Source organism: Diuraphis noxia, unplaced genomic scaffold (assembly GCF_037042655.1).
Source record: "Diuraphis noxia isolate RWA-SAM2 unplaced genomic scaffold, SU_Dnox_SAM2 contig0003, whole genome shotgun sequence".
NCBI lineage: Eukaryota > Metazoa > Arthropoda > Insecta > Hemiptera > Aphididae > Diuraphis > Diuraphis noxia.
In genome coordinates this window covers 55,577,204-55,603,666 of record NW_028301713.1, presented here as the reverse complement: position 1 = coordinate 55,603,666, position 26,463 = coordinate 55,577,204, and the positions used below count along the sequence as shown (strand labels likewise).

The following is a 26,463-nucleotide window of genomic DNA, read 5'->3' as shown; positions in this document are numbered from 1 at the left end:
GATTATTACAATTTTACACAGTTCAATACATAAAAAATATATAATATATGAAGTATTAATCTATCGCAGGTACGTACGAGTATATTGTGTACATATAGTAATTAATGCTATAATACTATATAAAATATAAAATATATAACCGTATGTGTATAATATTTGTAATGTATTTCAGACGTGGTTAGATAATTAAAATATACTATAATATTATATATAGGTAAAGTTTTCATGAAAAAAGAATAAATATAAAATGTAACTAAGATTGAATAGACAGGAAAAAAGGTTATAGGATCGACTTCAATTGTAAATAAAATAAGAAAAAAATAGATAGTAACAGTTGGAACGTATTGAATGACTGTAGACATATTATATAGAGATACTTGGAATTTTATTGCAAAAGGATTTGAAAGGAACAAAAACTAAAAAGGAAATTGATGAATGCAATACCAAAAGGTAGCACGGTAATATATTATATACGTACATGCAATACATGTAACTTACATCTAAAAAAATAAAATTCTGTAGATCGACTAAATAAAAGAAATAGAGAGGAGGAGGGAAATGTCAAAATTGAATTGATCCATTTGACAAAAAAAATGTCGTACCACTCGTACCAGATAGACAATGCCTAAAGACAGTTTTTAGTGCATACAGTATATTATTTTAAATCATATTTAAAAATTACTTAATGTAAAATTCCTTAAATATAAAAGTTTTGTTAAATCAGATATTTTGAACTTATATTTTTGAAAAGAAATAGTAGCATCTGAATACTATACATAGTGTTTTTTAATATCTATAAAAATATAATATAATATTATTATAAGTTAAAGTTGTATCAGTAATCAATAGAAGCTCTTAAAGTTATATTGTAATTTAAATATAAATTTCAAATTAAAACAATATACCTACTAAAAAATCGTATCAAAGTAATAAACTAATGTGGACCTATAAGTTATAACCTATAACGCATAAAGTATGATTCTAAATATTGTATATGTTGTTTATATTAATTATTTTTAGTTAATTTTACATAGTTATAGGTACCAAATTGTTTGTTTATTAATTTTTAATTGTATTTATTGTGTTTTTATATGGAAATATTATTATAATATTGAGCATTTAAAGTTGGTTAAAAGAATAATTATAAATAATTATATACATAAAGATTATAAAGATTTATAATATTATGTACCTATATCTGATTAATTTGTAATAATTTTGATACGATAATAAAGGACCGCAGACTGTAGAGATATGCATAAACTATATACATTACACATACATGATTATATTTCCGTATTGCCAAATCACATACAGATATTCGCGACTGATTTTTGGTTTGGCAGTTGGTGAAATTGCAAAATTTTAGCTTCCCTATATAAATAATTAAATAGATATATCAAATGCCCTGTTAGAATGGGGTACCAATTTAAAAATAAATATTATCACTCCTTACACTCAGTTTAAAGTCGTTGAGAATTAAACATGTCGGGTTAAACGATGTTTTCTTCTCTATCTGTTACAACATTTTGAAGAATTAACAAAATACCCAAAATTAATAGGACGCCCGCTTATCCGATAAAGTTTTATGTAAGTATTATAAATATTTTCCAGCTAACAGAAACGTTTCAGGGAACACAAAAACCCTTTACCCTACCGCTATCTATCGGAATTTAATGCACACGCGTATACCATGCGAAACCACCCTTTATTTCAGCGTACACATTCTATTGATCCAGCATAACTTGATGTGCGTATAATAAGTACCTATCACCAGGACCACTACAACTTCACTAACTGTTTCGCTGATATACATACCAAAACGTTATCACATATATCTTGTATAGATAGTATTATTATAATCATAGCACTCACAATTCCACAGATTCCTACTGCACAGTATAGGTACGTATGATATATTCATAATAAATTACAATATAAAACCATTAAATGCTTGTAAGTTTTAATTGATATCGCATAATAATAGATTATGACGCGAACACGTAGGTAATGGATATATATTTATCTACAGCCATATCATCCCCGTCATTGTGGCTGTAAGGATCTGTTTTTTAGGGTGTATTCCTTTACAGGATGTCTAGTCGTATGTTTGTCCCTGTCAGTTTTTTTCTAATTTATATGATTTTGATAATAGCTATAGAATATATTACCGTATACTTACTATAAATGACCACAAATCCCAATACTTTTTGGTGTATTAGAAATTAATAATAATTTTATACCTATAGTCCCCTATATTATACAGTGAGTATAGGTATATATAATGTACTAGGTACAGTTTTCTATGCGATTTCGTAATTATCTGTATTTCAAGTGGTACCTCATGAAAGTTTCATAATGAAGCAACATACAATAGTAAACACCATACAGCTTTTATTTTATCTTATTTCACATCGATATGTATAAATAATGTGCCAATTAGGTACCTACCAACATAAAAATATTATATATATGTTAGTGGCAATAAATATTTTAAGAAGATACAATAATAATTATGAGCTGAAAAGCTATTACACTGATACCAATGCATTTGTATCAATTTACTAATATACCTTATAGAATAGTTACCTACCTAATAATAGGTATACCTCTTATTAATGTATAAGTATTATAAATATAATTATAAATATTACGTAATATAGATATGAACCAAAAATGTATACTAATCATCAATCAGCGAAATATTAGTTAATGGCTATAATAGTTAGGTTAGTTTCGTTTACGAACTTTTTGGCTGTTAATAAGCTTACAAACTTAGTTCGACAGCTTTACACAAAGAACTACAGCGTCTGGCCATGAATTAATGAAGATAATCAATAGTTGTCTAGTTGCAACAACATGTAGGCAAACGTTTTCATTGATTTCAAATTTCAAAACATTTTATAGCGCTGCACGTCATCATGACTAAAATCTGTCAGCTGTATGTATAGTAGTAAATGATTTTAAAACCTGTCGTGCTATTACAATAGTATGTGTGCCGTGGTGTGTACATTTGAAACCGACTATTGTTCAACAACCCTTTTGTATAGGTAACTACCTACCCTGCGACCGATCGTGCTTATGGAACATATTGCCAACAGTTCAACCCTATTTATAATGCGGATAATAAAATATATAGAGATATTATTATGTTATGATTATAATCTCACTTATGGTCTTTATTTCTTTAATGCGGATCGTATAGGTATTCGATTACACATCCTCGATGACATAATATATATTATAAGTATTTAAATATACATATCTATGCAAATTATAATAAATAAGAATATAAAGTTTTGAAAAATAATATACATAATATATATTATATTACATAAAATTATAAAAGATACTCAAATATAAATTCCAGAAACTTATCAATTCACAGTTAAAATATCAATATATTATATTATTTTAAACTATACATACAGTATATTATACAATACAAAACGTGTATTGATTGTCGTATAAAAGACAAATAAACTCGTGTGCAGAGATATAGATACTGTGCTAATAATATACTATTCAGTACAATCAATGATGTAATCTAAAATCGTCTAGATATCATATGGTGTTCAGGGTGATTTACCATACATGTTTACCCTTTCTCATGTCCCCCATTTTATTTTAATAATGAAATTATTCAAATTCTGATTTCTGGTTAAATATGAGCTATATTTTCAAATACTTAGAAGGTTCATACCATTCAAAAAGTGTTTTATGACGATACTAACTTTTTTTAAATGAAAATCACCCTTATTTAGTTATTTTCTGCAAATTATTAATCAGATTACTATTTTTAATATGTTTATAAAACCAAATCGAAATTTAAATAGATATAATCTCTTTAACGAAGAGTTATTTGACTTTGTATGGACTTATAATTAAATAATAATAAGTGATAATAGGTTCGGAACTTAGTAAGATATATATTATAATATAGCCATGATGATTTATAAACTTAATAATAATTAAAACTAATCTATCGACATTTTATAATTTGGAAAACCATTTTTAAAGTCTATCATCTTGATTAGTACCTATATGACATGTTTGGGGTAGTACCTTCAATGAGATAGCCCCTTTCCTTAACCTAAGTCCCTCAGCTTTAACATAGTTAGATGAAATTTTTTTAACTGCAAAAAAGTCTAAAAGGTCAGGTATCTTATTTGGGTCAGTAGGCTAATGCGTTGGATTTTCGGTGGAAATTACTCCAGCGTGAATAGTATTAACTGCTTTTAATAGGGCACGTCCTTTCTGAGTGATGAGTCTTGATCCCAAATGGGTGTGTTTTGCATTGTAGTCTCTACCGACAATGAATTTGTTTCTTAGCTTACGCCAAAAATCAATGAATTTAATTTCGTTCGGGCTTCCTTGTAGTGAGCAATAAATAACCGTAACTGTAAGATCATTAGGTACACGTGTCGTATGCTATCTACGGTCGATTTATAGGTGTTGTATGCTATCTACATTATTAAAGTTATCTACACATTTTCCCATCCTATTTTTAATACATTACCAATTACGAAATGATTGTATTCGTATTATGTTGTGTCGTCTAGTATGTGTTCGGTGCTTAATAAACGATAAACGTGTTCGTATTATTATATAAACGTATTTGTATTTTTGTGTTTATTTGAGTTTTATGAAAATGAGTAATTTAGGTGATTTATATAGAAATATTATTTTTAACGACGAATCTTGTGTCAAATTTTTAGACATAAAGGATACATTTTTATAAATCTATCATAATTTCAATGACAACTGTAAAACTACAAGCTCTGATAAAATTATTTAGGTAAGGTGAGAATACATTTTTTTCGCGTAGATAGCATACGACACAAGTATTAATTTTTTGTAGATAGCATGCGCCGGTAGATAGCATACGACACGTGTACCGATCATTATAGTTCTCATTTATGAAAATAAATTAGGATAGCCACAGGACACTATTTACATGAAAATTCAAATAATTTTTAATATGGTCCATATTTAAATATTCCGAAAAATATAAGAATTTAACTTAATAAACTCATTATTTAAGAAAAAATGGAACAGAACTGCAGGATCCGAACCACGGTGGTCATAAATACCCATAAATTGATCACATATACCAGTGCCGCATCCAGATTTTTTTTTTTTTTTGGGGGGGGGGGGGTGACTTAAACATTCATACTTTACTCTATAGGAAAATAGAAAATAATATAAATATATATATATATATGCATACTATATTTAATGTATTATGTATTTAATATATTAATGTAAATTGTCACAATTTTAAATCTAAGCTCACCCTTCAACATTATTACTATGCTATGAACCCACTACACATTACTAAAAAATATATCTCACTTGAGATTTCGGGGGAGAGGGGTGGGGGAAAAACCCAAAAAATCACCTTTGGATACGGCACTGACCTATACAATATACATTTAACATTAAATTGTAATTTGTTTTGGATCATTTTTGTTACCTATATGGTTATATCGTTAAGTATATTTTTCGTAAATCGTGAGTTCATATCTACATGTCATTACTGCCATTAGAAATGAATACTAAAATACATAAAGTGCAATATGCGTACGAGGGATCACAGTTTTAATGATATAGGTATTCAATATTGATTTTTGTTTTTTAATTTCTTGTGTCTACAAATAGCTCAAAAAAGGTAAAAATGTTTTGAATGATAATCTCGTATGGAAAGTGTTCACTTAAAAATATTTTGTGGAAATTCAAAGTACCTATAGGTATATACAGTTATTTGTTTTTGAAGAACTGGAAACTGCTTATATAGTATACCTACTAGTAAAAATTCACGTTTTATCTTGATGTTTTTTTAGTTTTTCTCAACACTTTTGAAAACTACTGGGATTTTTTTACTTTTGATTCCCAATGTAGATACCAACTATTGATTCACTTTCTATAAAAAAAGCTAGATGCCAAAGTATATAGGAGATCATAAAATAATTTTTATTACTCCAAAAGCTGATGACGGACATAAAAAAAACTACTCACAGCATACATTTATTACTCAGTTTGAAATCTAAAATATAATAAATGGTAATAGGTAAATCACACACATTCCTAAGTGAAAACAAAAAGATTGGACCACAAGAACTCGGCAAAAAATTTATTTAAAAGAACGATCATCACCAACGTAGAATATCATCAAGAATTTCATACAAAATGTAAACGTTGTACTCATGTATAATATGCAGGTATATTCTGTTTCAATACCTATAACTTAAAGTTTTTAATTTTTTCGAACGAAAACCTTTACGCGCTTTACTTTTTACCAACACGGCATAGAATACCTGCAATAAATGGAAAATAAAACATATCGTATACCTTTATACTGTATTATTTATGGTACAAATAACTGACAAATTAAATTCACTTAATATGAAAGTAATTTATTAAAACTTTTTTTCTGATCAATAATTCTAAAAAAAAAGTTACTTTTTCTTTTAAATAATTATACCATTCCTATATTACCAATATTACACAAAAAAAAATGTTAAAAAATGTTGAATATCGATTATTTTAAAACAAAAAAGAGTTAAACATAATATTAAGTTCTTATTAGGTAAAGTCTTGCATATAATATACCTAGACCTAGCTATAGTCGCCTCATCGGTTCATTCTATATTACTGCACGCACTTAAACTCGTATACCTAACCTACCTATTACATAATAGCTAGATCATATTATATATTAAAACTTATAAGCATCGCATTTATACAAATAAGCCACACATAACAATACATGTCAATATTATATAATCATAAAAGTAATAAGCCCAATATACTAGTAGAGTGGTAGGTATAGTATATAATATAGAGTGAGGGTGAGGAAGGTAAAAGGGTTTTTTTTTCCTCAAAGTGCTGGCAGGACATGGGCCCCCGCCGATTATTGGATTTAACATTTTCGTCATCGACTCCACTGGAGACGAGTGGTGATCGGACCACGCTGGGTTCACGTCGGCCGTGAAATAACCGTGGTGCGCGAGCCGAGTAAATCGAATTTGCAGATCGCTGGCTCGTGTACGTGCGGGGCGCGGTCGGCGAGACCGAACTGCAGCGCATCTGTCGCGCGCGAAAACATTATTCCGTTAAGCGGATAATGAAATGAAATAAAATAGAAATAAAAAAAAAAAATGCCCCGTCGTATACACACAGGAAGAGGAGACGACGAGGACGTGGAGTCGGTGGATGCGGGGGCGAAGGGATAAACTCGCACTGTATAATATAACATGAGAGGAACGGTGCTGGTCGAACTGTTGCTGCTGGGCATCGCCGTCGGGTTCCAACGGGGTCCACACCATCCGAGGGCCGCCGTGTCTGGTGAACCGAGAATCGTGAACCACCACCACGAGCACCAACACCCCAAGCCCATGGGCGACACCAAGTTCACTCAAGACAAACCGATACTACATGACAAGAGGTCAGTGACGACGACGAGTATAAAATATATCACACGTATTATAACATATATACTTACGACACAATATAGGTGCCCACACAACAATCAAATATATTCATGTTTTGTGACGATTGTGCAGCACACGAGACATAAGAGTTTTTCGTGTACGATGTGCGGGCACACATGTCCTCCACAAACTAGCCATTGACCTTTTTAGAGCATTTAATCGAACTATTGGCTGGATACATTTATAATAATATTTCCTGAATGTCATCAATACTTAATTTAAAATGTTTTATTAAATAGTTCAATTTATATTGTGTTATTGTTCATTATAAATTAGTAACAATAATTAAAAATTTGTACCTTGATATCATCCTATAAATCTTTAAAAACTTTAATATTTTCATATTTTTTTATGCATAGGTACCTATGTAGTTTTTGCATATTTTTGAAATGTTCTGTGCAACAGTATTTTTCGTTTAAAAATCCAAGCCCTAATCATAACTCATTCAGACGGTCACAATCAGTCAATCATTACAAAACCACTGCATGGTTACATTTACATAATTATATAGACATAAAGTATACGCTTATCTGAGATATTCAGATACACGGAAGATACCTTATACTATAATACTTAGATACTAGGTACAGCATAAAAACAGTGGCGGCCCTTGACCAATTCCAGGGGAGGGGGGGGCGAAATATTTTTCACATTAAATACAATAAGTACCTATTCAAAAATAGAAGCCTTAAAAAAATTTATTACATGTAATAATTTTATATTTTATATTTAACCAAGGTGGGCAATCCACCCATCCCCCCGTAGGACTGCCACTGCATAAAAAATCCCATACTTAAGTAAAAATTATTATTTTTTTTCAACTGGTTTTTATTTACTGACACTGAATTTTAAATAACAAATAAAACAATTTCTTTTGGTTCTTGGAAAATTTGTTATATCCTTTGATATTATTTACTCAATAATATTATACATAAATACCTATAATATGTGCCCTTAACTGCCAACGACCAACGTGTACATTTGTAACATAGTTAGTAGACAGTATTTTTACCGACGTACAGTCCATTAGACCTCGCATATACTTGTTTATAAAACATTACACGGATTATAATTAAACAAATTTGAAATATTTTGTATTTAACAAAACTAGCAGAAATTGTAATACCTATATAAAAAAAAGTATTTCAGTAATATTTGAAAAGAAAAACGGGAAATTAAAATGTTAGTTATCTTTTATTGGCTGATTACCGCGACCATTGATACCGATATGCGGTTTGAGGTTTATCCACGATTTAAGATATTATCTTAACTCGTGGGTTTAACAGAATACATAGATACAGATTGAATTATCTATGACAAAAAATGCACTCTTTATGTATTTAATACTACTAGTCTAATTATGAGTTGTCAGTTTAAAGTTATATTTACCTCAAACAAAATTCAGTTTAAAATACTGTAAATTAATTAAATTGAAAACAAATATACCTATGTATCCCTTTACTTGTATTATTTATATTGAAATATAGCAGGTGTGGGCCCTAACTTTAATTATGGGAGCCGCAAATTTATAAATCTATTTCAAAGTGAGCCACATTGTTAAGGTGGGTAGGTATGTTTATAAAATGAAAACACATTTTTAATTTTATAATAAGTAAAGGAACTTTCATTATTTACACTATACAGAGCATTATTGTTCAGGTAGTTACACATTAAGAAGTGGGATTTTACTTTTGAGAAGTACTTTTTATATTATATGAATTAATTTTACTCTAAGCTTGGTTTCAAAAGCCACATAAGGCTCGTTATGGCCACTACTGAAATATAGTTAATAAAATAAATAAATGAATTTAGATTTGAAAACATGTTATTACATGGAGTGTGAAAGGTGACGAGGATGTCAAACAGGTTTATGAAATTTTTACAATTTTTACTCAAGTGACAGCAAAATTAATCTTGAAATGGAGAGAACATAATGCATTTTTCTCATCTTCTCATTTATATTGTTAATTTTTATAAGATTAGATAACAAAATTATAACAGAACATAGCAAATTAAAAATTTGAGCGACGAATAATAAACAAAAATAAATTATAGAAACAATTTGTCATACACGTCTTAAAAGATACAAAATTAATTTTCAGACATTTTATGATTAATTTTTATTCATCCAAGTTCTGAAATTAAAATAGTAAGAATAATAAACATAGATAATACTTTGAACCTTATGTTTATATTATAATTTGTTAATTTATATACAAATAGTTTTGTAATATATTCTGTGTATGGAGTAAGTTCCTAAACATGTATAAAGCATTTTGTTGATAATAATAAATATACAAATTAAGAAGTTAAAAATCTCAAATAACCTTTTTACATTTTTTCATATAAGTATATTGTGTTGTCTCTATTTTTAACAAAATTATGTTTTAAAAATGAAATAGACATATTGAAGAGGATCTTGGACTTCCCGACATAGATGAAACTAATTTAACAGATGAAGAATTAGAATTTAGATATTTCATGTAAGTAACATATACTAATGATAAACATTTTGAATACAATTAATTACACAATTAACTAATTTTATAGTGCTCATGACTATGATAAAAACACAATGCTTGATGGATTAGAATTAATGTCAGCGTTTGCTCATAACATGGACAATTATGGAGATACAGAACCAAAAATATCAAATTTAGAAAATTATACAGGTAAAGTATTTGTTTAGTTACATAATGTAAGACATATTAAATTTTTTATTAGATTTAGTTGATCAAATACTATATGATGATGATACAAACTATGATGGATTTCTCAGCTACAGTGAATATGTGATTGCCAAGAATAAGCATTTACAAAATGTATAAAATATCATAATATATTACTTTTATTAAATGCATTGTTAATTATAAGTTAAGTATTATTTCTAACAAAAATTTTAATATATATGTCTAAGTAGTTTCTTTCAAAAAACTAGTTAGGTGTTGTCATAATATTTTTTGATGTGATTAATAATCCTCGTTCCCATAAATCATTTACAAGCTGCATAACCTGCAACAAATTTGTATACATAAGTATTGTATACCTTTAAAAAGAATAATTATTAAATATAATTTGTTATTTTATTATATTAACACTAAAAAATGTACACAATTGTAATTTAATATATAACAATAATTTATTATATTAGTCAGTAATCAGTATTAATTTTTGATAAATTTAAATTTATTATGTTTATATTTTAAATAATAAAGGTAATATGTTATGGAAAAAGTATAAATAACTTAAAAACCTAAGTACTGACAAGAGACTATTGTTGTTAACTATCCAAATATCTATTATTTATTACTGATTAATATTGAGTAATTCTTAAAGAGTATACAAATTATATACAAAATAGTTTGGTCAAACTCTAAACAAAAATTGTAATTAGGTTATTGTCTTGGCTTACAAATAAAAATATTTAACCTAAGGATAAACATTGTTTAATGTTTATCCTTGTATATAAAATGTTAATGATACATTTTAAAAATAAAAAATCTGAGTTATACAACTCAGTTTAATCTGTACTTAATTTGGATCAGTAAAAATTAAAACGTAATAAATAAACATCATTACATCAAAAAATAAAATGTCTCAAAGTCATATTAAAAGTTAAATTATTCCAAATATTATTTTAAAACAGAATTATTTCAATAATTACTATTGATGATATAATAAATAAGACAACAACACATTCAAATATGTTGCATTATAATTCAATATAATATAGTACATATAGTCACAAATAACAATGTTGTATGGAATATAAAGGGGATATTTTTAATAAATCAATATATTTTTATTGTATGACAATAATAAAAATCAAAACTACAACACAAATAATGCAATTTGGCCAAACTATATTGCATATCCATTATCAATTGTTCAAGCTTAATATGCAAATATTTTTTTTTTTTTTTAATGTAGTTGATAAAATGTAGTTATTTAGATTAAAAACTGTAAATTGCAATAGAATATAATTAAGTTCAAATTTTATTTTAAACTGATTTAATAGTAAATTTAAGCTCTATAACAGTATTATATTAAATATTTAAGGTTTTTTTAAGAACTCCATATCATATATTAAATCTTAATGAATCGAGATTCAAGATACTTTTTGTTTGTATCCTACTTAACCCTAGATAACATTATTGTTAAAATTAAATCTTTAAATTTTTTGTTTTTAATTAGAAAATAGCATATATTTGCATTAATAGTTAAGCTAAATAAAACAACATATTTAATTTTGTAAGAATTATATAAATATAACTAATAATGTGAAGACAAACAAAAAACATTCACTCATTTATATGATTTTTATTTGCAACTTAATATTAACCTGTTCGTTGTCATCGCATAAGTCAGATACTTTAATATATGATGGATACACATTAAATAGTTTCTTTACAAATAATCCCATTTCATCTGGTATAACAACAAATTGACACTCGTTACCATGCAATAATTTAGAATTATCGAGATTATAATATAATCTTAATTCGTTTGTCATTTGATCAGTTTCTTCATCCAACATACTTTCTTCAACCAGCCTATAAAGGTAAAATTTTATAATTTTAATTGTCACTTTAATAAATACATATATTATCACATGAAGCCATAACAATAATTGCGCTTTTTTATGATCAAATGTTAAACAAAATTTCCAAGAATTATTATGACTTTTATCACAATACAATATAAATGCTTACAATCAATATTAATACAACGTAATACATTAATATTATGTTTTAAGATAATTATTGATAAAAAATAAGTATCAAAAACATTAATATAAAAATTAAAAACAATTCTTAATATAACTAATAAATGTGTATCATGTGTATCTTACCTAAAACAATTTCCACGAATAAGTTTCACTTCAGCAATTTCAAGGTTTACTTCTCCTGTGGGTTTTCCATTAGGTAACATTTTTGTACCATTAGCAACTGTCCGTAGTAGTTCATCTATAAATATATTTTGTTTTTACATTTTAATTGATTTAAATATGGCGACACCATACCCGCATGTGTTGTCTCCATCTTATAACTTATAAGTGTGCAACATACCAAATTTATGCTAAGCAGATCAAATTTAGCTCTGTTGGTTTTTAAAAATTAAAGTAAATTGACCTCTTATGTTAAGGTAAGAACATTATCTGTGTTTGTATGTTGGGTTTTAATGATGGTACAATTTTTAAGCAAGTTTTGCAAATATAATACAGCATACATTAAAAATCCCCCAACACACTTAAAAACTTTTTCACTAGGGATATGATATCCTTCACATTATTAATGTTATTTATTTTTAACTTCTAATAATATGTAACTTACCATTACATATTGATGGCGGCAATGAATTTGTGTAATAATTTTTCAATGAAAACATGTCAATATCATGATCAAGATTCATGTGATTTTTTAAATTTGTTAATAATTGTTTGATTTTATTTTCGAACTGTTGCCTTAGAACAGTTTTTGGAAGTGATTTTTCTGATTCACATAAGCCTCCAAAATGTTGGTATCCAACAGGCAATCCAGATCTATAGGATACATCATTCTTCTCAGCATTAGTTAAAGAATTATTAACCACCTAAAAATAAAAGTTAATTAATTTTTCTAAAATGTTAATATGACAATATTTATTTAATTACAAATTGTACATGTGAAAAATGATACAAAGTAAATGTAATAGTTTTAACAGATTCTAAATAATTACTTAAAAAAATAAAAATAAGTCAAATAAGATCATAAAAAAAAACTAATATAGATATAGTCATATAGAGTCCCAAAGATTTAATTAATTGTAATTTGTAAGATGATGAAAAAAACAAAAATAAATAATTTTCTTTGATTTAATGTAAATAAAAGCTGATATTTGAAATTTGAAATTTAAAATAAAAAATTCAAATCCAAGTTAATTTCAAAAGATAAACACCAATTATATTAATATATAAAAATATACTATTTATAAATTATTAGAAACAATGTTATCAAAAAACTTAGGTAGGTAAGTAGAACATGATTACAACTTCTTACCACTTTGAGAAAATCATATATAGAATTTTGTTGATATGATGAAAATGTCAAATGTAAAGAATGTGTTTCTGTAAATAAAGTATCAGCTTGATGAATGTATCCTCTTGGCATGTATAAAAAATCTCCAGGTCTTAATATTACATCAAGAATTGGTTCACCTATTTCATCTGGATGAAAATTTCGGCTTGAAGTCCTTGGCAGGGTTTCAAATTCACTTCTAAAAATAAAATATTATTAAACAAATTATAATAAACTATAATTTTTTTTAAATATTTACCTTGGTTTATAAACCCTCCAATGTTTTTCACCATCCACTTGCACAACAAATGCTTCAATATCATCGTAGTGAGGAGCAAAACCTTGAGAAAATGGTGGTGTAAGGTAAACATTACAACCAACTAATGAGCCAAAATATTCTTGTAAATTAGCCATGAATTTATAAATTTCTGGGGCAAATAGCTGAGGATTCAGTAACCGGACACTACATCCATTGGTGTAATAATCCCACACAACATGAGGTTGAGCTCGGCCAACTGGATTATGTGTTTCGCGAATATTGTCTGTATAAGACGTGATATCTACATTTGTTCCATACTGAAGGTTATTTTCACGAAGAATGGTATCAAGTTCAGTTAGAGAGAACAATTGTGAAAAGTAATCAGAACTGTTTCTTGGCAAATGCAAGATGGCTTTTTCCCAATGATCCCTGAGAAACAATAAATTTTAACTCTTTGATTGAATTAACTTATATGGTTCTTAAAAATCCAATTGTCAGTAATAACCAAAAAAAAGTTAGGTATAACTAATATACATTTTACATTACCTTAATATCATACAATATTAACACAAGTGAAAAGGGGATATATTATAATTATTACACACAGATAAACATGAGCGGTTCTACGGGTACAGCCTACAGAGGCTACAGAGCCTGTGCTGCACCTGACATTTCAACCACCACGTTTTTTTATTGCTTGATACAATATTATACAACTTGAAATTACATTAATTTTCAAACATAAGCTATTTGTAATAAATAAAATACAATAAAATGAAAGTTTCAAGTAATAAAATTGAAAGAAGTTTGTACATTATGTGTATGATATAGAAATGTAAGTGTTTACGTATAATGTATTAAGTATTAAGTAAATTTAATGTGCTGCGCCTGAAGTAAAACCCTGGGAACAGCTATGCAAATATAATATTAAGTTACATCTACATTCTACATAATATTATATATATTATATGTGTACCACTTACCTCATAAAATCGTTAATACTGATTGGATGTATTAGCCATTCCAACAATTTTTGACCAGTTTTGGAAGAATCTTTTAAGTTTAAGTTATAAATTTTATCCAGATCAAAGCTCTTGATTTTTTTTGGATTCTCATCGCCTTTTTCATTTTTAGAAATTTTAACAGGAGTTTTTTTTAATTTCTTCTTGTTTTTACGTTTACGGTTCACACTATCTTCAGTAACACTCTTCTTGGCATAGTACTCAAAAGCAGACATACTTACTGTTCGAACTTTCTTTATGATTGGCTTTTTTTTTCAATTGCAAGCACATACGTACATTTGTCTCAAAAGTTACAATAGACAAAAATTTTGGTCTGTTAATGTATCGAAATATTAAACTTTAGGCTTTAGCAGAACCACAGAATAAACGTACTTGCATTGCTTGCTATTGAGAAATTACTAAGTAAATAGGAAACCAATGTCCAATAGTGTTGAAGAAGAGTTTAGAGTACCATTCAATCATTGACAGTTGATATTTATTTATATTGTGTGTATCAACTATAACCTATCTTTAGTTCATGCCGCATGCTTGATAGTAGATAATATGATTTAATATCTTAAATCGTGGTAGCAATAGATTAGTGTTATCAACGTTATCATCATTTAACAAAAGGTAAACAATATATTAGTATTTAATGTTTATAATGTTTTGAATTATTTGATAAACATTAAACATACATTTTGCACGTAAAATAACCACTGCGTTATAATTTTTCAAATTTTACTTACATTTTTGTATCAATTATCATTATTTTACAATTAATATTAATTTATTAGTTTTAGAACTAGGTAAAATTGATTATTATTGTTAAGATCTTAAATTCTTAAATTATCGTAAATATACTAGCAAGTATCTTTTGTCTAGTAGTACAGTTGTAGTATCTAACAAAGTAACAAACTATATTATATTTATTTACTACCTATTTTGTGTTAAGTACCATTTTGTAGGTATGTCTATTAATTAATTATTATAAGTGTCTAATATTAAATATGGAAAACACTATAACCGTCAATGATGTGGATACAGATTTTTTACCATTAATTCATGATATTATAAAAAGGTAAAAGAACTCTGTCAAATATTTCTTCAAAATTATTAACTATTTATCTATTTTATTTGTAGCGGTGAAAGGGAAAATCATGAACCTCAGAAATCAGCCCAAGAAATATCACAAAAAATTCAAGATTTACAAAAAAAAATTGATCAAGCACGAAGTGATGTGAGAGTACTTTTTGATTTTACAATTTGTTTTTAACTATTACATATTTTGTTAATTCTTGAATAAAAACTGCACCAAAATATATAAGCGCAATAGTAATAATTAAATGTATCCTGAACGACCTGAACTTGACTGAAATCAGTTGCGGATCTAGGATTTTTATGGGGGGAGGGGGTGCTTAGGTTAAGGTTTAATTGTGTTCTGTTTACTACATCCTGATTGATATGACTTTTTTTTCCTTATAATGTGCTAAATATTTAAAATTTAAATGGATAAACATAAGTAACTTTAAAAATACATCTAAAACAAATAGGTACTTTTATTAAAAAATAATCTTCTTTGTAATAAAAAAAAGATAAAAATAAAAATATGAACAAATTATTTCGCATCATTCAAAATTTACATCTACTTAGTATATTTATATTTCTTTATAATCAATTAACAAAAAATAAATATAATTTTTTAGGTCATTTTGGCCAATCTTTTAATTCCATCCTCCTTTTTTTTCCGAACAAAGGTGTCAACTACTTAATTTATATGTTATATCTATTTCTTAATAAATATTTAACATGGTCGATCCATTTAGACGCATTTCAGATATAGTGAATAATTTTTCAACCTTCTGAAGGTTGAGAAAGATCTGATAAAAAATATTATTTGAATCAAAATACACATCATAATTGAAAAAAAAAAGTTTTTTCTTGTTACAAATTTAGTATACCGTAGTATTACCTTACCTGGAAAACTCAAAAATATGTATAATATTTATTTTTAACCTGGTAGCAACATGCCAAGGGGGTGCTATAGCACACTAGCACCCCTCTGGATCCACGTCTGACTGAAATACCCAAACTTTGTTCATTACAAGTTTATAAAAAATAAAAATGGAATTGTACTTTAAAAATCTATTCTATGTAAGTTGTATAATATTACCATAAATTTTACATTTCTTGTTAAACCTAAGAACTAGTTTGATATTATGTTCATAAATAATTTGTTAAACTTTATTTTTATTTAACATAAACATTTTTTATTCAATTGTTTAGATCTGTAAATTACCTGGAATCCAATACAACAGTGAACAACAGTTAAAAGCTATGGATGATCTCCGCCAATCTTTACAAATGAAAAGACAACTATTATTAAAATATAGACATATGTATTCATTTGATGTGCCTAAGTATTGAGATAGAATTTAACAATAAAAATAATGTGTTCTTGTGGTTGGAATTTTTTTTTTTAAGAATTAAATAAAATATTTTTTTTGAACTGACTTATTTTTTAATAATCTGTTTTTTTTTATGTTTAAATAATCATAATACTATAAAAGGATATGAAAAAGTACTGTATCTTGACAGTATTGGTGGTGGATCCACTCTACTGCAAAAGGTTGTAGGATATGTAAGACTTTAAATTGGTGAATTTGAGGTAATAAACTAATGGCGAATAAAAACATATTACATTTTACTCACCATACAATCTAAAAGAACGTAGGTTATAATTATTTATAGCATACCACATACTTCAAGCCATGGCACATTATCCATGATATAACTAATAAACAGTGAGTTATATTATGCTTTTAAGTGTTATGCCACAATTAAAGATATATATCTTTAATTGTGGTCTAAGCCAATTTAGGTAACTGATTGTATTTAGTACAGACTATTACAAATGTATAGTTTATTAAGTCTACATTTGGCTTATTCTAAACAATTTTGAAGCTAGGGGTGTCATTTGGAGCAAAATAATGAGGCAAAAAGCATCTTGAATAGTATTTTAGCTGGTGGATAAAATAATAAAACAGGTGGAGTAGAAATAGCTACCTCGTAATTACACCTATGTATAGAATGACAGTTTTATTATGTTTTGCATTTCGATTTTTGATTTTATACAATCCTATTGAACATACTTATGAATATATATATATATATATATGTGTAATAATTGAATATTAATATCAGTTGGAAATTTGGAATAAAATCAACATTTATTTATATATTAGATCTTTGACCATGGGGATAACAATCAATATCCAGTGAATATCCACATAACAATAAAAATGTGGTTCTCGACTTCTCATTATTCACGAAACGGACTTAGCACTTTTGTCTTATACTACTTTTTGTATTTTTGTCGGGCCCGCGTAAAAATCAGGATAATAATTACTGGGACCCGTACTATTCTGGACAGAATTTATATAGGAATAACTTTGATGAATGAATGATAAGTCGTGGGAAGTATCATTTAAATGAATTATATAAATTGGGATACAAAATTGTTGGGATTAATATTGGGAAGGAACTGTACTTTCCAGGACAGATTTTCTCAGGAAATTACTATTACAGAATGGTATTAATCGGGAAAATATAATCAAAAAACAGCTGCTGTACATTATCAGTATATTAAATACTGATAGCACATAATATAAATCATATTTACTAAAAACTAATAAACAATAATAGTTATTAATTGTTAAATAATAATTATTAACTAAGTGGCAAATATGCAACAAATATAAATATGTTTACCACTTTACATTGAAAATCTCATCATAATACAAATTGTACTATAATTTGTCACTGTAATACAAAAAAAAATCCTACCAACTTAATTTAATTAACTTAATTAATCATATACTTTCATAATTAGAGTGAGAGGAACTGCACAAATTGGACAGTTATTTTGGATTCCAGCCAAACATTCTTCACTTCCACATACAACTTTATGTCCGCAAGGCACTATAACATGTGTACTTGCTTGGTTACAAATTATGCAAGTTTGGTGGTTTGGTTGCAATGGTTCATTATGATTGTATTGTGCATAATATGATAAATGCTGTCTGTCTTCCTCCCTTTCTGCAGCTATTATTTCCACATATTCTGTTTCAATTGGGTCCATATCTTCTGGAATCGCATAGTCATTTTCATTGTCTATAATACAATACATTTCTTGAATATAAGTTTTATGTTTTAAAATAAGTATATTAAAACTATACCTAACAAAACAAGTGGTTCTTGTTTCTGCTGGCCTGATACATGACTCAACCTTTCTGAACCATCTGAATCTAAAAAAATTAAAGTTTAATAAAATTATGTTATGTAATATTACATATTTACTAAATTCAGTTATATAAATAAAATAAGACTATTTAATTTTGTATTGTACCATTGCTATAAATTGAAATATTATTAAAATCAACTACAAAAATCTCATCTCCCGTTGCATCACTGTCCACCATGTTATTAGGGATATGTTCATTTGTCACATTATTATCCATGCTTGTTGAATTATTCAATTGATGAATGGGTATAGCATCATGGTCATTGTCATCATTTTCCGATGTAACTTCTATACATATTTTATAATATATTATTTACAATACCAATAAGTAATAAACAAGGTTAGTTTCCTTCATTGTTCTCAAATTTGTTGAATTAAATATACCTCCTAACACATTTATCTGCCAATTAAGCTCTTCTCTTAAGTATCTTTCAGTTGTGTGACAGCACTGGAAAAGGAACTCATTCACTTTTAAAATACCTAGGTCTAATTGAGATGAAGCAATTCTAATACGTTGTGAATTCGCTATGTATTTAACTTTTATTGGCCGAGTTACTGAACGCCCTTGTTCCAATTGATCAATTATAATGTGTGATTTTTTACTTAATTCATTTAAATGTGCTATAAACAAAACAGAAATTACTTAATAAATATTAGGTAACATATTTCATAAAAGTATGCAAACTTAGATTCTTATTAGTAAAGTAGTAAATATTTTAATGTTAAAATCAGGGGCGTCGTTTCAGTTTTTTTTCTGGGTGTGCAAACTTTTAGGCAGGCCAATTTTGACATTTCACCAGGCCATCAAAAAAAAATAAACTTATTTATATAAATGTAGGAAACCTATGCAAACCTATGTAAATATTCTTTCCTTCCCTTTTATAATTCTAATTGAAACTCATAACGACTAATGCAACTTTTAAATAGCTATCAATTCAAAGAATTAAAAGCTTATAAGCAATTAAAGCAACCAGCTAATTTCACTATTATTTGGGAAAAAAAGGCAAATAAGGTACCTATAATGAATATAAAAACTTAAAAAATATATATATTTTATTTATATTACCTATATATGAAAACATAATGTATCAGTTAATTATGACGGCGCTTGGAGTATTAATGGTGGGCAAATTGTTAAAATTTTTTAAGTTAGTGGTGCCATTGCACACCTTGGCCCCCTCAAATGATGCCCCTGGTTAAAATAGACGAATAAAACAATTAATAGAGGTATTATTAATATAATTCAGGTTGCACTAATTAAATTCTAAACATTTCATGGAGTAAATTATATTATTTTACAAAAACTTCATAATTAAAAATTGGAATTTAGTCATGCTTACTCAAAAATGTCCAAAGGTTTGGATGCATCACTTGAAATTTATCTTTTAGACGTCCATGAAACGATTCAATATTATTATTGGTACGCCTTGCTATTCCGTGTACTGAAAACAAATACTCACCTCCATTTTGATTATTTAACCAATACCTAAAACAAAACAACATCAATTTAATTTAAGATATAAAATTTATCTATTAACATATTATTATACACATAGGTGGCACACCTTGAAAAATAACTAAAAAATGGTGCCATATCCATGAATATGTTCTTATCCCTGGCATATTGGCGAATTACTGTATACCCTTCATCAATTTTATTTGTAGGCAATAATGCCAATGCACAAAACATCTGCACACAAAATTGTGCATTCAAATTAGATTTAACAAAGTGCGTTAATCCTCTTGTTCTGATATTTTTGACTAGTGCCTGAAATAACAAGTGAAAATAAACAATATTGTTTAAGATATACCATACAAACAAAATAAAAATAATCTAATTAAGAAGTTTAACATTTGGCAATGAATTATTTATAGATTATTTATTCAATTTTTTTTTTCCATTTATCCATTAAATGCCAGTAATAAATATGGAAAAAAAAATTGTAATTATGAATATACAAGGTGATTTTTTTATCATTGTCACTTATTGTTTCAAAAAGTATTAATGTTTAAGAAATTATTTTTTTACATAGTTTCAAGTTGTTAAAAAACAACATTTTTATTAAAAAATTATATTTTTAAGTTTTTTACTTTTTTGAATGACAACATGTAATTTTAATTTAATTTTCAAAAACAAAATATTTTTCTGAGCATTTCAATAAATAAATAAATTATGACTACATGTTTAAATTATCATTAAAATACCCGTACATAATGGAAAAAACAAGAATGCTGATCTGCATCTGGATAAACAGATTTAAAAGCATTCAGCAACTCAGATTCAAAATCAGTCATTATATTTGCTGGCATTATAAACGGAAATAACTCTTTGCATTTGCTTAATAATATAGTATATGCCTCTTCAGTTTTTGATTCCATCAAAGCATAAACAATCGGTATGGACTAATAAAATATTAGAAATTATTAATGTATACTTACTAAAAAATGGTTAGCTTTAATTAACAAAACTCACGTGGTTTTGGTATATTAAATGCATAATAAAAAGTTGACGGCTTGGTGGAGTTGAAGGCACAACTTTAAAAGTTGCATCAGCATGCAACTCATTACTACCAAGAATAACAATTTTTCTAATGAGTGTACTACATGCAAAAATGATTGAACATTTCCCATGTGTATCTGTAACCTTATCTTGAAAGAAGGGCTGTTGACAGCACATATAACGTTGCACATTGAAATCTAGGAAGTTTGCTAATTCACTCAATGATGACGGTAAAACTGGCATAGTTGTTCTCCTAGCTTTTCTCATCGAGATCTCAGCCACTGGCCAGGGGTATAGGGTTGCAGCAGCTGCATTTCTAATAAAATTTATTTTAAATATGTATTATTATTTAAAAGTTTAATCTTAATTTATATAATTTTACAATTTTAGATCAATATTTTAATTTGTTTATTTTATGTCTTTTCTTTATATAAGGGGTGCAAATAAATATAAATAGTATGAGAACAAATGCAATTTAGCTCCCAATCAAAAAAAGCCGGTCAAACTTTTATTTTGGAAGTTATAGTAAAAAAAATCGCGTTTTTGAATTTAAAATACCAAAAATTTAAGTTTTTAGAATTTTTTTTTTTTAGAAATGTTTGTACCTATTTATATGTTCGACATTTTAGTGAAATCAGAATTTGCCTATCGTACTTACTTTTTATGTTATTGTTAATAAACCACATAAAACTGAATTATAAAGTTATTTCAAACATTTGCATATTCGTCGCCGCGCCAAAATTACGTATGGTTGACAAGGGCGACCCGAGGTACGTTACAAAGTAATATAAAAAAAACCCTGATGTGGGGGCATGGGTAAATTAATAGAACGATTACAATGTCTCCATACATATCCGTTCAAACAATATGCTCTCAAACATAATTTAAGAATTTAAGATAATGCCCGTGATCACATTTTAATATATTGTTTTTGGCAATTAATGTCCAAGACTGCAATTTTTCAATCACTACTATAGAAACATCCCCTTGACGTTTTGACGTTTTCGCCCAAAAAGCTCGTAAATTTCAATAAAATCGAGAGGCATGTTATTATAGGCATAGTACTCAAGACACAAGTTCGCAACTATTAGGAAAATTCTGATTCCACAAAAATTTTGAACATGTAAATACAAACATTTAATTTTAAATTCAAAAACACGATTTTTGAATAAGTTTTTTTACCATAACTCCAAAAATAAGTTTGACCGGCTTTTTTTGAAAGTACCATCAAATTAGGCATGAAATAACACACACTTTGAAAAAAAAAAATTCCAAAAAACGCTTGCAGGGAGCTTAATTGCATTTATGCCAAAAATATAACTAATAAATAATATTTAAATTCATGTTTACCTAATCATTTCTTCATCATATATGGTCCGGAGTCTTGTTGTCTCGTTTTTAGAACGGTCTTTCAGTATTTGCCTGAATGCTTTTTTCAAAATTTCGTGATTGTGGTCATCAGGGTCATGCGTATGTTTCTCCAACTCAACAATTGTCCCATTCGCTAACATTTTAGCAGAGCCTTTGCAATATTTGGTTTTGCAGATCAAATATCTGATTAATATTAAAATATAAAATCATAAAAATTGAATACAATAATAAGATGATTTTATTTAAACTTACCGAACACTCTTGTTTTTATGGATGCCTCCATTATTTTTATATACAAAACCGTTTTTATTCATATTTTATTAATTTCAAACAAAATTAATCGAAAAGCTTGATCTAAAAGTCTTCATACGTTGAATAAAATATAAATACTAAACTCATATAATATATTAGCAGTTACAGTTACGGTTAGGTTAGTACTTATTTAGACATATTAGGACTGAATAATATTCTTTATTGAATAGTTTATTGATCCATTATCGATATCGTCTATTCAGCAGCAATTATTGGAAAACACAATTTAAAAATATAACCTATAGTTGATTTTTCGCGATCAGGCACACGGTCTTTTGGACCGTATATTAAGAGAACGCTATACCCGCATGTGTTGTCTCCGTCTTACAAATGTAAAACATTGCAAAAACTTAATTGCGCGAGAGAAAAATAATAATTTCTGGTAATGAACTTTGAACACTTAAATATTACTATTTACTGACATCAGATCGTATGACTTCCAATATAAAATTCCCAAAAATTGAGCGTATTGTTCGGTGTTCTCAACTTTATTAACAATACCTACATTAAAACACAATATTAATAATATTTTGTCTGTGGCTTTGACTCCCTAATTGCACCTATGTTCAAACTAAAATTAGAACACAAATTAATTTAAACCGGTAAATTTAACACTAATTGATAAGTGATAACAGTATAATGGTTATAACCTATTTACTACGACCATGGTTTGTTGGTATATTGTTTTTAATATCATCCCGATTCGTACGATTCTGTAAAATACTTTATTTTTTAATTAATAAATTGTAATTACAAATCGTTGAAAATAATTTTTTGTTTTTACCGTACTATAAAAAACTGTCCCGATTCGTACGATTCTGTGTAGTATAATACTATTATATACCATTCCTTTGTAAACGGTTTTCGAGAAAATAATTTCCTGATAAATATATTCCATGGTATTATTGTTCCAAAAAAATAACATTCTGATAAAAAATAATTCCATTAAATAAAAGTCTTGTTGAATAGTGTTCATGAAAAATATCGTTCATACAAAATAGCGTTCTGATATTAATTTTCCTGAAAAATAATTTCCTGTTTTTACGGCCCTCCTTTTTGTCTTGGGATATGTTATCTGATACTATCACATTCAGCAAATTTATTCTTATCACAAATATTTGATTAATTGTCTTTTTTTGATTTTTTCTGTTGTTGTTAAGGAATAAAATTAAAGAGTAGAAGTTAAGCCATGATTAAAGTTATTTTGATTCTATAGACCTATAGTAATAGTTGTATTAAAGTCAGTGTATATAGTATATAATTCACGTTTTTTAGTATTTAACGTTTTGGTCAAATTATTTAGACCGTGTAAATGAGACTTTTTAATGCTACTTTATTTCCCATAAAGATAATACAAATTATGCCTAAAAAAAATACAAAACAGGTTCAAGGGAAATTAGAGACTGTTCAAATTGGACCTATAACAGTCGACAAATTGGGTGATATTGTCATTAAAATAAATGCCAAACCTGGTGCCAAAAATAATAACATAACAGGTGCCTTCTTTGTTAATTTACCACCATATTAAGAGGATACTCCAAGAACATAAGTTGTCTTCGTCTTACAAGTGAGTAACATGCCAAATTTAGGCTTAACAGATCATGTTTAACTTCTTTAGATTAAAAATTAAAGTGAATCAACCTACTATGAAACTTTAAACTTGATAGTACGAATATTATCAGTGTTTTAATGTGAGTTTTTAAGGTTTTACGATAGTTCAATTTTTAAGTAAGTTACCTATGAGCATTTTTAATTTACTGTATCTTAAAATATGCTAAACTAGCTAATTAATTAAGCTTTCTTATTTTAAACCCAATTACAAACACAGATAATTTGCAGTTCTTACCTTCAAGTTTCACAAGGTTAGGTTCATTCTAATTTTTAAACTAACAAAGCTATACATGATCCACTGAGCGTTAATTTGCTATGTTATGTATCTGCAAGATGAAGATAACAAATATCTGTGTAGTGTCCTTCTATCAAATATGTTTAGCCTTTGGTGTAGTAGACAATAACGATTCTTTTGTAAAATGTTTTGATTTTACTTATTAATAATATTTTAACTAAATAGTGGTAATTTTGTACCATTAGCATAAAATAACAAATACTTGTGATTGAAATTATTAATAAATTTGAAATATTAAAAGTTAGTTTATTATTAAGTTTTTTAATTTGTATTTTTTTTTTATAAAGATATAAGTTCTGATGGCGTTGGTGTTCAAATAAATGCTCCACCGACTGATGGTGAAGCTAATGCAGAATTAATAAAATATCTTTCAAAAGTATTGGGTTTGAGAAAAAGTGATTTAAGTTTAGATCGAGTAAGTTTATTTTTTTTGCTTATACTTGACTTTTTTGAACATGTATTTATATAAACGATACCCATATGGCTATATGAAGTAAAGGGACTATTTCCCTTTGTTGGTAAAGCATGACATTTCCCCTCATATTTTTTAAAAAAATTTTTGACTATGAAATTTAATTTTTTGTTTAATGTCTTATTTCGTGTTAATCTGTGATAAAATTAAACATTACATTACCAAAATAAATACTTTAATTATTAATATATGTTGTACTATCTATTGTTCATTAACTAATTAATTAAAAAAATATATATATTTTTTTCATTGTCTATTTGATACAGTAAAAAGCAAAAGAAATGTTTGCAATAGAAAAAACAACGGGGGAAAAGGGGGAATGTCCTATGTAATATTATATTTAATTTTTCTTATACAACATAAAAATATTAACTATTAAATGTTAAAACAAATTAATATTACTTATAAAAACTAGGATTATTGGAAAATATTTTTTTCAGCAATAATCATCAACGACTAATGTATTATACATAAACAGTTGTCATTTCATCTCCAAATAAAAATTATATTTTCAATTTTAATATTGTTTTTTTAAATTAATTATTCTAATTTCTAAATATATGTATTCTAGGGTTCAAGATCGAGAAATAAAATTTTAATCGTACGTAATACTTCATTAGGCATAGAAGGAATCACTGAAAAAATTAATGAAGAAATTAATGAAAATCATTAGTAAATTATGATCAACTTAAATTGGATGTTAAATAAGTAAATACAATAATATAATATAATTAGTTATAATATTATAATATATATATTATTATTATATGTTATAATATTATTATTTTAT

At 27.1% G+C, this 26,463-nt stretch overlaps 5 protein-coding genes across 5 annotated transcripts; 3 read left to right on the top strand and 2 right to left on the bottom strand.

Annotated features, from left to right (window-relative positions):
- Positions 1-1,745: 1,745 nt before the first annotated feature.
- On the top strand, positions 1,746-10,355 carry LOC107165475 (multiple coagulation factor deficiency protein 2 homolog). The gene is made up of 5 exons (XM_015513721.2): positions 1,746-1,905; positions 7,183-7,447; positions 9,896-9,976; positions 10,044-10,165; positions 10,218-10,355. The coding sequence occupies exons 2-5, from the start codon at positions 7,257-7,259 to the stop codon at positions 10,319-10,321; spliced, it is 498 nt and encodes a 165-aa protein (XP_015369207.1). The 5' UTR covers positions 1,746-1,905; positions 7,183-7,256; the 3' UTR covers positions 10,322-10,355.
- Positions 10,317-15,330, bottom strand: NO66 (Bifunctional lysine-specific demethylase and histidyl-hydroxylase NO66). Its single transcript, XM_089222658.1, has 7 exons — positions 14,792-15,330; positions 13,809-14,237; positions 13,532-13,748; positions 12,827-13,085; positions 12,346-12,460; positions 11,836-12,046; positions 10,317-10,505 (listed from the first exon to the last, which is right to left on the bottom strand). Exons 1-7 carry the CDS (start codon positions 15,043-15,045, stop codon positions 10,428-10,430), a joined length of 1,563 nt encoding a protein of 520 aa, XP_089078784.1. The 5' UTR covers positions 15,046-15,330; the 3' UTR covers positions 10,317-10,427.
- A 175-nt stretch (positions 15,331-15,505) lies between these two features.
- On the top strand, positions 15,506-17,322 carry MED9 (mediator complex subunit 9). Its single transcript, XM_089222659.1, has 3 exons — positions 15,506-15,890; positions 15,953-16,049; positions 17,096-17,322. The coding sequence occupies exons 1-3, from the start codon at positions 15,820-15,822 to the stop codon at positions 17,234-17,236; spliced, it is 309 nt and encodes a 102-aa protein (XP_089078785.1). The 5' UTR covers positions 15,506-15,819; the 3' UTR covers positions 17,237-17,322.
- A 1,158-nt stretch (positions 17,323-18,480) lies between these two features.
- Positions 18,481-24,366, bottom strand: LOC149057561 (uncharacterized). Its single transcript, XM_089222956.1, has 10 exons — positions 23,236-24,366; positions 22,963-23,166; positions 21,586-21,928; positions 21,324-21,515; positions 20,678-20,880; positions 20,453-20,598; positions 19,497-19,733; positions 19,218-19,400; positions 19,048-19,116; positions 18,481-18,982 (listed from the first exon to the last, which is right to left on the bottom strand). The coding sequence occupies exons 1-10, from the start codon at positions 23,295-23,297 to the stop codon at positions 18,678-18,680; spliced, it is 1,944 nt and encodes a 647-aa protein (XP_089079082.1). The 5' UTR covers positions 23,298-24,366; the 3' UTR covers positions 18,481-18,677.
- Positions 24,367-24,430: 64 nt separating this feature from the next.
- Positions 24,431-26,378, top strand: LOC107165486 (UPF0235 protein C15orf40 homolog). Its single transcript, XM_089222957.1, has 3 exons — positions 24,431-24,791; positions 25,489-25,616; positions 26,245-26,378. Exons 1-3 carry the CDS (start codon positions 24,608-24,610, stop codon positions 26,344-26,346), a joined length of 414 nt encoding a protein of 137 aa, XP_089079083.1. The 5' UTR covers positions 24,431-24,607; the 3' UTR covers positions 26,347-26,378.
- The last annotated feature ends 85 nt before the right edge of the window (positions 26,379-26,463 follow it).